The sequence below is a fragment of the Hippocampus bargibanti genome, linkage group LG05, assembly GCF_051943395.1.
Source record: "Hippocampus bargibanti isolate YZ-2025 linkage group LG05, ASM5194339v1, whole genome shotgun sequence".
NCBI lineage: Eukaryota > Metazoa > Chordata > Actinopteri > Syngnathiformes > Syngnathidae > Hippocampus > Hippocampus bargibanti.
The window spans coordinates 19,881,809-19,898,173 of NC_142738.1; the positions used below are offsets into that span (position 1 = coordinate 19,881,809).

General features: G+C 41.3%; 1 protein-coding gene across 4 annotated transcripts in view; it reads right to left on the reverse strand.

Annotated features, from left to right (window-relative positions):
- The window catches only part of LOC148898164 (neural-cadherin-like), a 178,172-nt gene that overhangs the window by 48,683 nt on the left and 113,124 nt on the right, over positions 1-16,365 (reverse strand). For all 4 annotated transcript variants that reach the window (XM_088997196.1, XM_088997193.1, XM_088997194.1 and 1 more), the window contains 6 exons: positions 15,301-15,487; positions 12,049-12,192; positions 10,554-10,837; positions 6,479-8,087; positions 5,619-5,712; positions 217-401 (listed from right to left, as the gene is read on the reverse strand). In XM_088997196.1, the coding sequence (XP_088853322.1) occupies positions 217-401; positions 5,619-5,712; positions 6,479-8,087; positions 10,554-10,837; positions 12,049-12,192; positions 15,301-15,487 (2,503 nt within the window). The remainder of the gene's footprint in view (positions 1-216; positions 402-5,618; positions 5,713-6,478; positions 8,088-10,553; positions 10,838-12,048; positions 12,193-15,300; positions 15,488-16,365) is intronic.

Here is a 16,365-nt window from a genome sequence, read left to right on the forward strand (position 1 = left end):
CAGTGCAGTGTATTTCTTTCATTACAATACAATAGCACATTTATTATACATAGAATAAGGTATGCTGTGTGTAGTTTTAAGGCTTATTTAGTTGAAAATTATATTTTATGGAGACCTGGGAACGGATTATTCTCATTTTAATGGTTATATATATATATATATATATATATATATAATTTTATTTTTTTTACTTGTAGCAACAGGACATAAATATACCGGTCAAACGTAGTGAGGCAGATGATAGAACTGCCTTCTCCTCCAGATCTCTCACATGAACTCTAACTTCAGATTTGACATCGGGCCACACGCCATCAGACACCCCAACACTCATCCAGTAACTCCCCAGTGGTGTGTTTGGTTGAATAGTCAGCAGTCCAGAGCTTTGGTTCACACTGAAATATCTGTTGATTGAGAGAACAAAATTTGGGTTAAAGAGGAAAATGAAACATTACTTTGTTCTTTAATGTTGAAAGAGTGACAATAATGAAACAAATAAATGACAAGATATACAAAATATATGTACGACCCCCATCTCGTGACCGATGACAGCTGAGATAGGATACAGAAAGCCCTCGATCCCTGTCAGATAGGCCGGTCAGAAAATGGATGAATGGATGGATTGTGTATCCAATATCTGGCTCGATGAAAATTTAACCAGCCGCCACTCGACCTAGTTTTGTTTTCTTTATTAGTGGTTACAAGGATGAAATCTATTCAATTGGCGTCATCCGTAGTTTTATATATATATATATATATATATATATATATATATATATATATATATATATATATATATATATATATATATATATATATATATATATATATATATATATATATATATATATATATATATATATATATATATATATATATATATATATATAACTCTTTGAACTCTTTCAACAGTAGCCAAAATGGAACTGTATAGTGCCACTTAGCAGTTTTTTTGACAACGATACTAGTGCAGCGTGTTCTACCGGAAACAAATTCCTTGTGTGTTCTACATACTTGGCAATAAAGATGATTCTGATTCTGATTCTGATTCTGATATATATATATATATATAGTCTTCTTTTCCTTTCGGCTTTCCTTTCGGCTCTTCGCCACAGCGATTCAATGTCCTCCATCTAACCCGGTTTTGTGCATCCTCTTCTCTCACACCAGCTACCTTCATGTCCTCCTTGACCACATCCATAAACCTCTTCTTTGGTCTTCCTCTCGGTCTCCTGCCTGGCAGTTGAAACCCTTCTATCACACATCACACCTGACATTTTTCTCTAGCCGCCCCAGCCTGCCTGGACACGCTTCTTCACCTCTTTTCCACACTCTCCATTGCTCTGGACAGTTGACCCCAAATACTTAAAATCCTCCACCTTCTTTATCTCTTCCCCCTGTAGCATCACTCTTGCACTTCGATCCCTCTCATTCACACATATATTCCGTCTTGCTGCGACTGATCTTCATTCCTCTCCTTTCCAGGGCATATCTACATATCTCTAGTTTCTCCGCCACCTGCTCCCCGTTCTCGCTACAGATCACAATGTCTTCTGCAAACAACATGGTCCTGTCATGATCTGGTTGGCGACCAACGGGGGGCTTTGTCGGCACCATCTGGTGTCGGTTCATTGTTTGCTGTTTGTTTGTTGCATGCATTGTGTATGCTGTGCATGTGTTTGTTTAACCTTGGCGGACTTTTATACTTTTGGTCTTCTTTTGATACTTTGTATTTTTTCCGTTCAGATGATTTTGATGTTTTATATTTTGACCTTTATTTTAATACAATTTTTCAAACAACCTCCTGCTCCCTCCTGCCTGCTTTTTGGGATCCGCACCCGCCATCACCACCTCGCAAACCGTGACAGGTCCAAGGAGATTCTTGTGATTCTTGTCTAACATCGTCTGTCAGCCTGTCCATCACTATAGCAAATAAGAAGGGGCTCAGAGCTGACCCCTGGTGGAGTCCCACCTCCACCTTGAATTCCTCAGTCACACCGACAGCACACCGCACAACTGTCTTACAGTCATGATACATGTCTTGCACCGCTCTGACATACTTTTCTGTCACTCCAGACTTCCTCATGCAATACCACAGCTCTTCTCTGGGCACCCTGTCGTACGCTTTCTCCAGATCTACAAAGACACAATGCAATTCCTTCTGACCTTCTCAGTACTTCGCTATCAGCATTCTTAAAGCAAACACTGCATCTGTCGTACTCTTTTTTGGCATGAAGCCATACTGCTGCTCACAAATGTTCACATCTGCTCTTAGTCTAGCTTCAACTACTCTTTCCCAGAGTTTCATTGTATGGCTCATCAACGTTATTCCTCTGTAGTTAGTACAACTCTGCACATCTCCTTTGTTCTTAAAAATGGGCACAAGTGCACTTCGTCTCCATTCTTCAGGCATCTGTTCACCATCTAAGATCTTGTTGAATAACCCAGTCAAGAACACCACCGCCACCTCCCCAAGACACTTCTATACCTCGATTGGTAAATCATCAGGCCAGAGTGCCTTTCCCCCCTTCATCCTCTTCAGCGCCCTCCTCACTTCATACTTGCTAATGTTTGCTACGTCTTGGTCCACAACAGTCACGTCTTCTACTCTTTGTTCCTTCTCATTTTTCTCATTCATCAATTTTTCAAAGTACTCTTTCCTTCTTGCCATCACACTACTGGCACCTGTTAATACATTGCCATGTCTATCCTTAATCACCCGAACCTGCTGCAGGTCCTTACCATCTTTGTCCTTTGTCCTAAAGATAAGTCTCGCCTTCCTTGCTGTCCAGCCGAGCATACAAGTCATCATAGGCCTCTTGTTTGGCCTTTGCCACCGCGACTTTAACTGTGCGCTGCATCTCCTAGTACTGCTGTCTACTCTCGTCCGTCCTCTCAGTGTCCCACTTCTGCTTTGCTAATCTTTTTCGCTGTATACACTCCTGCTGTATACACTCCTGCACCTACCCATTCCACCACCTTCTAAGTCTCCTTATCTTCCTTTCTCCCACCCAGTGCTTGTCTTACCTCCTTCCTAAATGTTATGCAAAACCCTTCCTTTTTCAACTTTCACCATTTTGTCCACATTTCTGCCTTTGGTTTCTTCATCTTCCTCACTGCCAGCGTCATCCTACACACCACCGACCTATGCTGTCTGGCTACACTCTCACCAACTACTACTTTTCAGTCACTGATTTCCTTTAGCTGGCGCTGTTGACACAACATGTAGTCTACCTGTGTACTTCGGCCTCCACTCTTATAGGTCACCCTATGTTCCTGTCTCTTCTGAAAGAAAGTATTCACAATAGCCATTTCCATTCTCTTAGCAAAATCAACCACCATCTGTCCTTCAGCGTTCCTCATCTGGAGTCCAAACCTGCCCATCACCTCCTCATCATCTTTGTTTCCTGCGCCAACATGTCCATTGAAGTCTCCACTAATTACAACCCTCTCACTTCTCGGGATGTTCCATATGACATCAAAGTCCAACCAAAATTTCTCCTTCTCCGCCAGCTCACATCCTACTTGTGGGGCATACCCACAAACAACATTGAACATCATGCCTTCAATTTCTAGCTTCAGACTCATCATTCTACCTGATACTCTTTTTACTTCTAAGACATTCCTAACAACTCCATTTCTCTTTCTGTCTTCACCATGGTAGAACAACTTAAACCCTGACCCTAAGCTTGTAGCCTTGCTCCCTTTCCAACTGGTCTCCTGGACACACAGTATGTCTACCTTCCTTCTCTGCATCATGTCAACCAGCTCTCTACCTTTACCTGTCATTGTTCCTACATTCAAAGTTCCTACTCTTAGTTCTATACTATTGGCGTTCCATTTCTCTCTTTTCCTCCGAAAACACCTCCCTCCTTTCCTTCTTCGACCAACAGTAGTCCATTTTCCACTGGCACCCTGAAGGTCAACAGTACCAATGGCGGCCGTTGTTAACCCGGGCCTCAACCGATCCAGTATGGGATTCAGAGGTTTTCACCGCGGCTTTGATGTCTTTCAAGCCCTTTGATTTCTTTGATGTGTGTCTCAGCCTGACACATTTTCCACGCTTGAAAATGGTATAAAAGCGCAGCTGTCGCGGGACAGAAGATCAGAATGATTCGGACCCAGACAGACAGGCAACTCGCAGAGACCTGCACATCGTCGGACGGAATTTCACAGCACGACTTGCTCGACCCCACGCCACGATCAAGCTCTGCGATACATGTGCGTGTCACTTCCCTGGGAGATCTGACAACTACCATTCGACAAATAAAGAGAAACATCAAAAACTTTACACCCACTCTTTGTACCCTGGGGTTTTAATGTGACACGGTTCATTTTTTAATTTTATTTACAAGTTTTAAGCCGTTGATAGATTCATCCATAGCCTTGTTACATTGAGTTATGCAATCACCAAACACAGTGGACCAATTAAGCTGTCCGATGCCGCCTTCATATGGAATAAAGCCCTTAGCAGATCACCGGATTGCACGGTGCATTTTGGGCAAGGCACTCTTAGAGGTGACCAACTTTTCCTTTTGAACAATTGTGACCATTTCAACCTGAGAATTTAAAAAAAGTTTGATATTATTCCCATGGACTTCCCCCCATTGAATTTTTTTTTTACTCGATGTGTATAGCAAGGAAGGCATATGTTCAATGCTGGGACATACAGATGACGGTTTGTACATTTGTGGTCATTTGCCCAGCACAACATTACATGAAAAACAGGAAGTGGCTGAATGTTACGTCGATTTGCTCACTTGACAGGAGTGAAGTGGCATAACACTCAGCGAATCAATTGCCAATGTGACATGTCACAATAATATTGAAATATGGAAATGTTTCTCCTTTTCAAAAGTGACAGTGACAAGAAAATGTATTTCTGTCAGGCTGAGTTTCTCGTCAATTTCACTGTGCTTGGTTGTCAATGTAAATGTCAATGTACTTTTTTTTGAAGGTGTCGGAAGTTTCGCCTCCTATCCAAGAGGCTTTGTCAGTTCGCTGACGTATTGATTTAATGTGTACTGATGCACTAGCCTGTAGATGCTTCATGTACAAACCCAATTCTAATGAAGTTAGGGCACTTTGGTCAAAACAAAAACTGAATAAAATATGTCATTCATTCATTCATTCATTAATTCATGTCATTTATTCATTTCCTGAACCGCTTTATCCGCACTAGGGTCATGGCAGTCTTCAGGTGGGGTAGGCTCCAGCTTGAACCGACTGCCAATTGAGGGGCACACAAAAACGAACAAGCATCCCTGCTCACATTCACACCTATGGACAATTTGGAGTGTTTAATCAGCATGCCATGCATGTTTTTGGAATGTGGAAGGACACCGGAGGACCCGAAGAAAACCCACGTGGAGCTGGAATTGAAAACAGTACCTCTGCACTGTGGATATGGGTGTGTATAAATATTTGAACATGTATTTAGTTTGTTATTTAAGTCCTTTGAATTGGGTTTGTACAGAACGGACAATCAATTACTACTTAGGTTTCATGTAAAATTCTTCGGGTATAAATTATTATCACTTGTAAGAGAAAAAGAAGCAGAAACCAATCCAATATTTAACAACAGTGGTAGTTCATCTTCACATATGATATGAAGCACTTACTTGACTGCACTTGTCTCGAGATTATACATCTTGTTGTCCCAGTCATCAGGATCGAGCGTATATACCTTCCCTAGTATTACATTTTCCGTCGTTCCTGGTTAAGGTAAACACAGACAGGCAGGCATGCACACATATACGCATACACACGCACACACACACACACTCACACACACACACACACACACACACACACACACACACACACACACACACACACACACACACACACGCACACGCACACGCACGCACACGCACACACACACACACACACACACACACACACACACACACACAGTCTTTCGGGATGTATTCTGCTGATGCCAAAACTTATCTCCTTATCTTGCATTCTTGTCTACTTATGATCATAACTGTGGAGCCCACTGCTAGGATGAATAGGCTCCCAGCGCTCCACGTCTGAGAGTGGGCTTCAGGAAGACAGTCTATCTGAGTATGGATTATGTTATTATCAGCCTGCAGTGCCAGAGTGTCTGACTGTAGCTGTGTAAACAATGGCAGACTGGATGAGTCACAGTGCTCCTGTTTTCCACCATTACCAGTACTTTAAGGCAGTTTTGCATGTCAATAAAATATTAAATGGCTTTCTTAACCACACTATGCCAGCAGATCCATTAAAAAAAGACAAACATATTCATGATGACTCCGAATTGTAATAGGATATTCTGAGGTTCTTTGGATTTGGAGTCAAGGGTTTGAAGAAGACACAACAGCACAATTACAAATCCATAATGCACAACCATGAATCGGAGTAAAATATTTTGCTGTACCCTAATTTTTGTCCTCATCAAGCACTTAGTCAGAAAAACAAAAGAGGAAGAAATGAGAGTTAATCAGCAACTTACCCCTATGTATATACACATAGATATCTTTCTCCCCTGGGTGATGGGCATTATCATTGTGGTCACCAATGATTATCGTAAGTGTACTTGTGGCACTCATTGGTGGATGTCCACTGTCAATAACAATCAGTGGTAAGAGGAATTTGCTTTGCCTTTCTCTGTCAAATCTCCGCAGCGCTGTGAGTGTGGCTGAGCCATTCCCGTGATCCTGAAGGTGGAAATCAGCTGAATACACTGGAGGAAGGGAGATCTGGAAAGGAGGCCCATGCTGTGGGGAATCTCTGTCCAAAATCTGAAGCAATGTGGAGTTTGTGTTGAACATGACAACTTGAGGTGCTGGACTGTTTTCCCACACCATGGGATTGTAGACTGTCTCAAGCTCTGGACCGTTGTCATTTACGTCTATCAGTGGCAAGAAGACAATGACACTGGCAGTCAAAGCTGGTTTACCTTGATCGATCGCTATTACAACCAAATTATAATTGGCCATGGTCTCTCTGTCCAGTGGCCTAGCGACTGTAATAATACCAGACTGGCTCACTGTAAATTGTCCATATGGATCGGACTGAGGAAGAATACTGTACAAAATCTCCCCATTTGAACCAGAGTCAGAGTCGGTCGCCACTACTTGAATGATAGTGGTACCCACAGTTACGTCTTCCTTCAAAGGGGACAGGAGATGAGAACTCTGTGCAAAAACAGGAGCATTATCATTCTCATCCTCAACTTCAACCAAACACTGGATAAGGCTAGAGAAGTCAGAGTCTTCTACTTTGACGGTTAGGTTAAACTTTTGCTCCACTGGTTTCTCAAAGTCCAGTTTCCTCTTTAATCTCAGAACACCCTTCTTGTCCGGTCCGCGGCTAATCATATAGAACTGTTGTTCTGGGTCTCCATCTACCACAGAAAAGGCCAGCTGGCTGTATGAACCAGCATCAGGGTCAATGGCAGCCAACTCCAGGATGATAGTGTCCAAATCAGAATTCTCGAGCACACGAGCATCGCACATCTCTTCTTGAAACTTGGGTACATGGTCATTAACGTCTGTGAGGAAAATGGTGGCAGTTGCTGTGCTCGTCATTCCACCGCCATCGCAGGTCTCGACGACTAGCCGGTGACTGTCCAATAACTCCCGATCCAGGCCGTCAGATGCCACTGATATGGTACCAGTGGTGGAATCCATTGTAAATAGGTATTCATTGTTATCATTCTGTACATTTTCAGTAATTTTGTAGGTGAGGATTGCGTTTTGGCCTACAGCGGCATCATCAAGATCTACTGCTGTCATTTCCACAACAAAAGTTCCAGGAGGCGAGTTTTCACTGATGCTACTCAGGCAATTATCTGGCAGGCATGAGAATGTGGGTGCATTGTCATTGATGTCCCACACATTGATAATAACGTCGGTAAAAGCAGTTAATCCCTCGCCTTCCTCATCTGTTGCCATGACGACAAAGCGCCAAACAGCACGCTTTTCTCGGTCCATAGTGCGCTGGGCATACATCTCGCCCGTAATGTCGTTGATCATAAAGTGGGACTCTGCCCCTTGGCCATGGATGGAATATCGTATTGCCCCCTGGTCTGCATCTTTGTCTGGGTCAGTCGCTGTTACCTGTGGAGATAAAGTCAACATAAGGAAATTCATCTTTATTGATTTTTTTTTTAACCCAGCAGATTACTGTTTTTATAGCTGCCCGTGAAGACAAAACAGGCCATCATTAGTTCTTAAGAATATCTATAAGGTTTTTCTTTGTTCAGACCTCCAAATTTTTTTTGGTAATGGGTGAAGATACACAGAGCAGCACGGTCATCAACTGCTTAGCATAACAGCTTAAAGGACAACCGACGTCTCTGGACAAGTTGTGTCCATAATTTGTAAAATCGTTTCAAATGACTTCTACTGAGCGTATTTTACAAAGATTCCACCGCATATAGCTATATTTTACGTTTTAAGAATCGCGCTGAATATTCCGGAAGTCTTGTTTTTGTGTTGGTGACGAGACCTCACCCTACATCACTGAAGGAATGCCCCTCACCGAGAGAGGACATACCTTGATTCACCTCAATGCATTTTGCGGTACTTTGTTTGGTCTGAAAACATCATGTTGATCCGTGTTGATGGCGAAATTAGAAGGAAAACACATAAATAACGCGATGGTGAATCATTGTGTGTTGCGCCAAGACTTCTACAGGTTATTTGATGTTCGCTTACAAAACGTCCCAGGAGACAATTTCCACGGAGCTTTGTTGCCCTCTTCTGCCTTTTTTGGGTACTGTGAGTACGAAAGAGTTTGTCACCACATTTCACATGTCATCAAAATGACCGGAATAAATTATTTAATCGATTGCAAACATGTATGCTTTCCTCATCAGAACTATTTGAATCATATTCATAACTGGATTAGTAACAAGAAAGCATCTCTTCCGAATCTGACACCATTGTTTTGATTCTCGAGCAAGGCAAGACGTCTTGGCGTTACACCAGGAACAAGGGGGCGGGACCTTCTGAAACTGGCCACTTCCGGGTTCAATATGAAGTCGTTTTTGGACACTTTAAGTCATTCTTATTGGTGTTTTGCATTTGACTAAAAATATCATACTGCGTGTTTTGGGTATTTTAGATGCTATATAACGTTTTTCTGACGTCAATTAGGAAACAAAAAAGTGATGTCCTTTAACTGTGCAGATGTGCATCGTTCGATTCCAGCTCTGACCTTCCAGTGTGAAGTTTCTTGTTTTCCTGTGCATGTGCGGCTTTCTCCGGGTAATCCGGCTTCCGCATTCCAAACCCATGCACGGCAAGTTAATTGAACACTCTAAATTGTCCCAAGGTGTGATTAGAAGTAGGGATGCTTGTTCATGCTGCAATCACCTGGCAAAGAGTTGGGGGTGACCCCCGCCTACTGCCCGAAGACAGCTGGGATAGGAAGGCTTGAAAACACCCACAACCGTCATCATTTGAAAATGGGTGTAAGCATGGATTAAGCTACACTAGTCCAACAGACGGAATGTTTTTTTTTTTCAAAATATAATGTTATTTAACCATTTACATAATATTGTTTGACGCATGTAGTAGTCTACATAGTAGTCGAGTGGTTAGCACACCGGCTTCACAGTGCAAAGGTCGCCGGTTCGCGTCCCGGCCCGGTTTCCCTGTGTGGAGTTTGCGTGTTCTCCCCGGGCCCGCGTGGGCTTTCTCCGGGTCCTCCGGTTTCTTCCCACACTCCTAAAACATGCATGGCAGGCAGATTGACCACGCCAAATCGTCCCTACGTGAGAATATGAGAGTGACTGTTGTACGTCGTTGTGTGCCCTGCGATTGGCTGGCAACCAATTCAGGGTGTCCCCCGCCTCGTGCCCGAAGACAGCTGAGATAGGCTCCAGAACCCCCCGCGACCCTAATGAGGAATAAGCGGTACGGAAAATGGATGGATGGATGGATGGATGTTTGACACATACAGTGACAGCCGTTATTAATAGCTTTAGATTAGAAGATAATTGTGTTATTACAATGTACTGTAATGTTGATTGTGCTATGAAGGTGGCGAATAAATCCCGATATTACAATAAATGATGGGGCATGCACAAGATACTCACAGCACAGGCACGAGACATTCAACCATGATATCGATTAATACTGAAGGACAATGTATGTATGTGACAGGCTAAAAAGTACCTTATTTAGTATTTTGGTATCTCCCTCGATTACCAGAGTGGAACATATACTGTAATAAACCTGAAGAGAACTGACACAAGCACAGCGATAACACCCCCCCAACCCCTCTCAGGCTCTTCGGCACAGGTGTCAAAGTGGCGGTATCGAGGGAAACTATACTGCATGTTTTACATGTTTCCATTTTCTAAAAAACCTGATTCCGCTCATCACCAAGCTGTGTAGGAGCCTGATAATGATCCTGATCAGTTAAATCGGATGTGCTATCAAAAGGAAACATCTAAACACGAAATAGTGCCCCTCTTAGACTGTAATTTGACACCAATGCTCTAAGCAGTCATCGTTTAGCCACTTGGCCATGGCACTAGCTATCGTGTAAAATTCTATTGCAAATACGTATCTCACCTGTAACACAAAGACCGGAGACCCATCAAGTTCCTCTGTGACTGATCCATAGTATTCATTCATGGAGAACACTGGTGCCTCATCATTCTTATTTACCACGGTTACCACTGCAGCAGCATAATCTTCCCACTTTCCATCTGAGGCAAGAACCAGCAGTTTGTACCTCTTCTGTTGTTCATAGTCCAGTGGCTGTGCAATGAATATTGTCCCCACTTCTGGCTCGATGTCAAAAACACCACCTTTGTTGCCAGATGTGATTTGGTAGCGCAACTTGGCATTGGCCCCTGTGACAGCAATGGCAACAATACGTGAAAATATAAAATGTCTGTTTCTATTCTGATGTTAAACAGTTGTAAATCAAAGCAAGAAAACAGACTTGAGGTGGTATTTTTAAGAGGAAAGCTAAATTTAGGGGGCATAGCAATTGGAATACTGTTTCCCCAGTTAGGAATAAAACATTTTGATAATCTCAGCAATATGCATTCTGAAGTAGGATACTTTTTGTCTGGAACAGGTTAAATATAACGTCAAGGGTATTATACCTCATTTTCTCCAACATTAGTGAAGTCGTTTTTTATATGTCATTTCTATTTCTTGCTTTGATTACTGAATACAATTGAGACTTTATACTGCCCAAGTATTGACTCAGAAATGCTTGTCTAAAACCCCCCACTTTCTCGCTGTCTGCATGGAAAGCATTCATTAAAAGGGTTTGACATCAGAAGAGATAAAATAATCTCCTAGAATATACAGCATTTGCTTTCAATCACCCTGTTGTGTTTAAATAGCCCCAATCCTATGTAAATACTCTAATCTGACCTATTAACAGAACCAAAACTGACAAAATGCACCCAGTTCTGCCACTGTGGCCTGGCAGGCTCACAACTGCAAAGCCCCGGGTTGGGGGTTTAAACAAAATAGATTAAGGAAAGAAGTGAAACAGTGCAACATTTTAATATTGGGGGTTTGTGTTATTCCACAACTAGTCACCACTTGTGCTGCAGCACCCCCGCTCACCATAAATACTTGATTAACAGACCTTAACGGGCCTGATAAAGGGATCTCAGTCTCCTACTGTATGCAGAATGAGAAACTGCTTTATTGCTTAAATCCCAACCGCCCACTGAGTGGGAGCTTGTCACTCTTTTTGGAACATATGTACATCAGTGCATTACCAAACCATTAGTGTTTATAAATCCCGTACCTTAAAATTATGTCAGCAAATAATTTTGGCTGAGTCCAGATTGGATCGGATTATTCATGGGGTCATTTTATGTATATGGTATACTTATTATTATTATGAGTTTGTTTCTTTTACAAAAATAACTACTTCGCACAACAGACTCCAAACACAATTGCTGTATTCTGAAGACGGACATCTACAAAATAAAAAGTCCAACAATAACAGAAACAGTTGTCTGGTTTCTTTGGGTTTCATTTGTAAGAAGTGCCAAACCTTCTATTACCCCTCACCCAGTTGGCTCATCAGGCATACCTTCATCTTCATCAGTAGCACTGACAGTCACAACAGCCAATCCCACATCTGCGTCCTCATCCACAGCCACTTCATAAAGTCTCCGAACAAAGGCCGGTTTGTTGTCGTTGACGTCGCTGATGAAAACACGAACATATGCCGTGTCTGTACCAAAAGGATGAAAATGAAGAATCAGAAAAGGCATGGCACAAATTCATTTTGGCGCGCATTTAGCATCATTGTGCATCCTTTTCACATTTGTTAGAGAAGCACGGTACACACAGAAAAGTGGCACATATTGACTATTTAGCGCAGTTATATGACAAAAGCCCTGACGCAAATTACATAAACTCTTGGTTTTACAATAGAATCGTGATTAACATGTTAAATAAATGAATGAAGCAAATGCTAAGATTCCTTTTAGCAAACCCGCGAAAAAGACAATAACTGTGTTGTCTTTGTTAAATATTTATGAATTGACAAATGTTTTTTGTCTTATCTGTATTTTGCTCATTCCACTTTCATGATGTTGTTGGCTTTTTTTTTTGCGTGTTTGGAAAAAAAGCATAAATTATCTTATCCCAAAAACACATAGGTGATATGTTAATTTAAAGGCGGAAGAGAAAGTGATAAATGTGGGCGACTGAGGCTGCCTTTAAGTGTTTTTTATACCTATCCACCCCTCTACTTGTGTATCCCAGGGGTGATGAAGAGACACAGGTAATGTTTGCATAGCAGATGAGTCCTTCTGGATGTGGGAGATACGTCACATAAGACACAGCTAAGGCAGGCATTTTTTCTGTTTGAAAACATCAGACTTTAGGTATATACCACCTTCACGAACGTTTGCAAAGACTAACTTTGGAAAATAGATGTCATATTCACGTCACTCTAGATACAAAGAGAGGATTTATGACACCCAAACTGCCACTCAGACAGCACTGTAAACAAGAAGTGCCTCTTTTTGTTCAAAATGTTGCAGTGAAAATTCCAACGAGGTGAGAAATTTCTTAACTATTTCAACAGGAAGAAGCACAAAGCAGCATGGTTATTGTGGAAGAATACATCCAATTACGAATCAGGGGACCCTGGGTGAAAGTGGAAATAATGTCAACGAGTGCTGTTTTCAAGTAAAAGCTCAATATATATTTTTTAGGCACACGTACAACTGCGACTCACAAAGAGCAGCCGTTAATTCGCGAGATCACTCTCTTCCAAGGGGTGTCAAACGTTAAAGTACTGTATTTAGTGATCTTGAATACAGATACTGAATAATGATAAATTAAACACAAGCCGAAAATGAAAGAATGTCTCAGGGTCTTGTTTTATGTGAGATGAAACATGATTTGAGTCATCAGAAAAATGAAATTACGGTTTTTGTGAAAAATGCGGGGTGGCACAAGCGTCGTGCATGGAGCTGTTTCTCATCCTTTTGGCTATTTATTACAAACCAAGGGTCATGGATCAGTTCAAAAACTTCAGAATACTGCAGAGCAGTGGCGGGCAGTCAGGGGAGGCAAGTGAGGCTGTGCCTCACCTGTCATCATGGAAATATCAAATGACAAAATAAATTAAACAGTTATATTTATTTAATGATTTGTACTTGAACGTTCTTTTCCATTTAACTTCACCATTTTGGGATCTGAATTTTCACATTTACCGTTCAAATACTAAGTGGAGACGAGTGGTGAGGCACCAGCCGGGTGAGCCTCACCGTGGATTGTGCAATAACTATGCTAACTGTGCTGGCTTGCTCTGCAGTGATACCACATTGCTGTCCCTCTGCATATCGCTATTAAAGTGTTCAAAAGCTTTTAGTACATGAACTAAATTTCTACAGTTTAGCTGGTGTGTATAATGTACACTCACTCTACATTATAAACACTGTACTACGGTGTTCATTTTATTTTATTTTAATCAAAATTGTGTGCATATGTGAGGCACACAGTTCTCCTGCCTCATGACAGGGGGCGGTGGTGATTACAGAGATTTTTCTTGCGACTCCTCGGCTGCAGAATAATAGAATTAGTGACAGCAGGCTACAGTAAACAGTTAGCAAGTACATGCAACCATCCAGTCATTTTTTTCGTGTTGCTTGGCCTTATTTTCAGAATGGTGGATTACATATCTCAATTGAAATTGAAAGAATTTTCTAAACTGGACTTTAAATCAAAGCAGGAGATAATAATTAAAGGAAGACCAACACCGGACTGTATAGCTCACAAACGGTGAGGGATGAATGTAAATCTCCTGGACAACTTCTCAGCTTTTTGGCCAAGAAGGATCTCATTGAAACTATTCCTGAAGCGACAAAGTTGCTGAAGCTCGTGCTTACTGTTCCAGCTTCTACAGCATCAGTGGAGCGCTCATTCTCAGCACAAAAGACTGAACACATAGTCGGAACAGGACTGATCAAGGACGACTTTCTTCACTGGCAGTGATCTCCATTGAGACAGAGAGACTTGGACTTCATTTATAAGTAAAGGTAACACGATAATAACTTTTTTTATTCATTTTTTCTATGCTACAGTTTGTATACAGTATATAAAGAATGCTGACGTGACATTTTAAACAAAACGCGTTAACTGTTGCCAATCAAATAGAGAATAAGCTACTCTGTGGAGTTCATATGTTTGTAAATCTGACTGTGATGACATCAGTGCCTCACCAGCCATGAACCTCACCGCACGTCACTGCTTCAGAGGATGTGTTGTCTGATGCCAATGAGGAAATGCTCTTGAAATTATTATTTTTTTCATCGAATGGGATTTCCAACTGGACGACTGCAAACAGATGAGTAAGAAGGCAGCATTTCATGATGAATAAAATTCATGTCATGGAGTGGCCAACCCAATTCCAGGAGTTGAAACCAGACTAAAACTCAAGAGTAATTGTGCAACTAAGTCATATACTGTCCTGCAGTCATGAGTTGGAATAACAATTAACAGACTCTGTCGCCAAAGTTACCCTTTCACTTTACCGATTGTCTCATTTGAAAGTTACTTATTTTACCGATGATGAAAGTAACTAAGACAGTTACTTACATCATCGTATAAATGATGCTACATTCAGCAGTCAGCGACTCCAGTTCAACAACATTATTAATGGCTCATCTAAAAAAAATATTAACAAACATGCAATTTCAATATTTTTCTCTTAAAACATTTTTTTACATTAGTATTTAACTTTTGTCTCTTTAATAAGGTAACTCAGCTCTACCCTAGCACTCTCTACTAATAAGAACCGACTGAATACGACTATTGAGTTAATTACCGGAGTTGGGTTGTTTGTTCTTGCCAGGCCGAGCAGATTCTCGTCCATCCACTGACTGAACTTCCAGCAAATAGGAGCTTCGGGCCTCCCGGTCAAAAATGGCTTCTGTGTAGATAATCCCAAATTTGGGTTCTATTCTGAATAAAAGATGGTCACCACTACTATCGCTCAGCAGAGAGTAAGTGATCTGTGGACACAAGGGAATCTGGATGACTGACACAAGGCTGATTTTGACAAACAACCTGGTAAAGTTAAAAAAAGTTAATATGACATATCCAATGGTCATAAAGGAAACCAGACTGATTATCCGTTTCAATGATATTTACACTGACAATTACACACTTAGAGACCTTTTTGCTGGAGACGTTTGGGATTGTTACAGAACATTGATGGTTCAATGAACTGAACATGAGTGAGGAGTCGTCTAAAATATTTGTTTTTATTTCCCAAATATTTTATGAAGCAAGCATTACCCACCTTTTGAAAGCGAGAATACCTTATTGGGTAATAATTCGTGCAAAGGGCTATCCGTTTCACCAACACTTTCAATATGACATATCTGCTCAAATGACCTTTAATTATGCCATTATTAACTATTAATCTCATTCGTTTATATGACGACACCGATAATGTTCATGAATAGGAATGATTTAACAAGGTGGAAAACAGATGAATATTAATATGTAGAATATTATTGATGGAGGTCTCTTAGTAAACTGCACCCAGAGAAATTATAATTTCAATGCCTATCACCTGTAAACTATGTTTGTAACAAACTGTGAGAAACATTGGAGATTTGTTTTGTCCTTAGATTCATCCGGGCACTCGCCGGCAACATGTTGGTGTTTTCCTCAATCCTTTTTGTTAGTTGCTGTCATTGTCAGTCTTTGTGAGAGTGATTACTAATACCGTTCATCAATATTTATTAGGTTTTATACTATTTGGCATAAGGGCCAAAATAGATTATGTGAATCATGTAGCCCAGGGATGGGCAACCGGCGGCCCCATTCTGGGAGGCCACTTGAATAATTACATCAGCATAAAATAAAAGTAAACTAAGTAAAT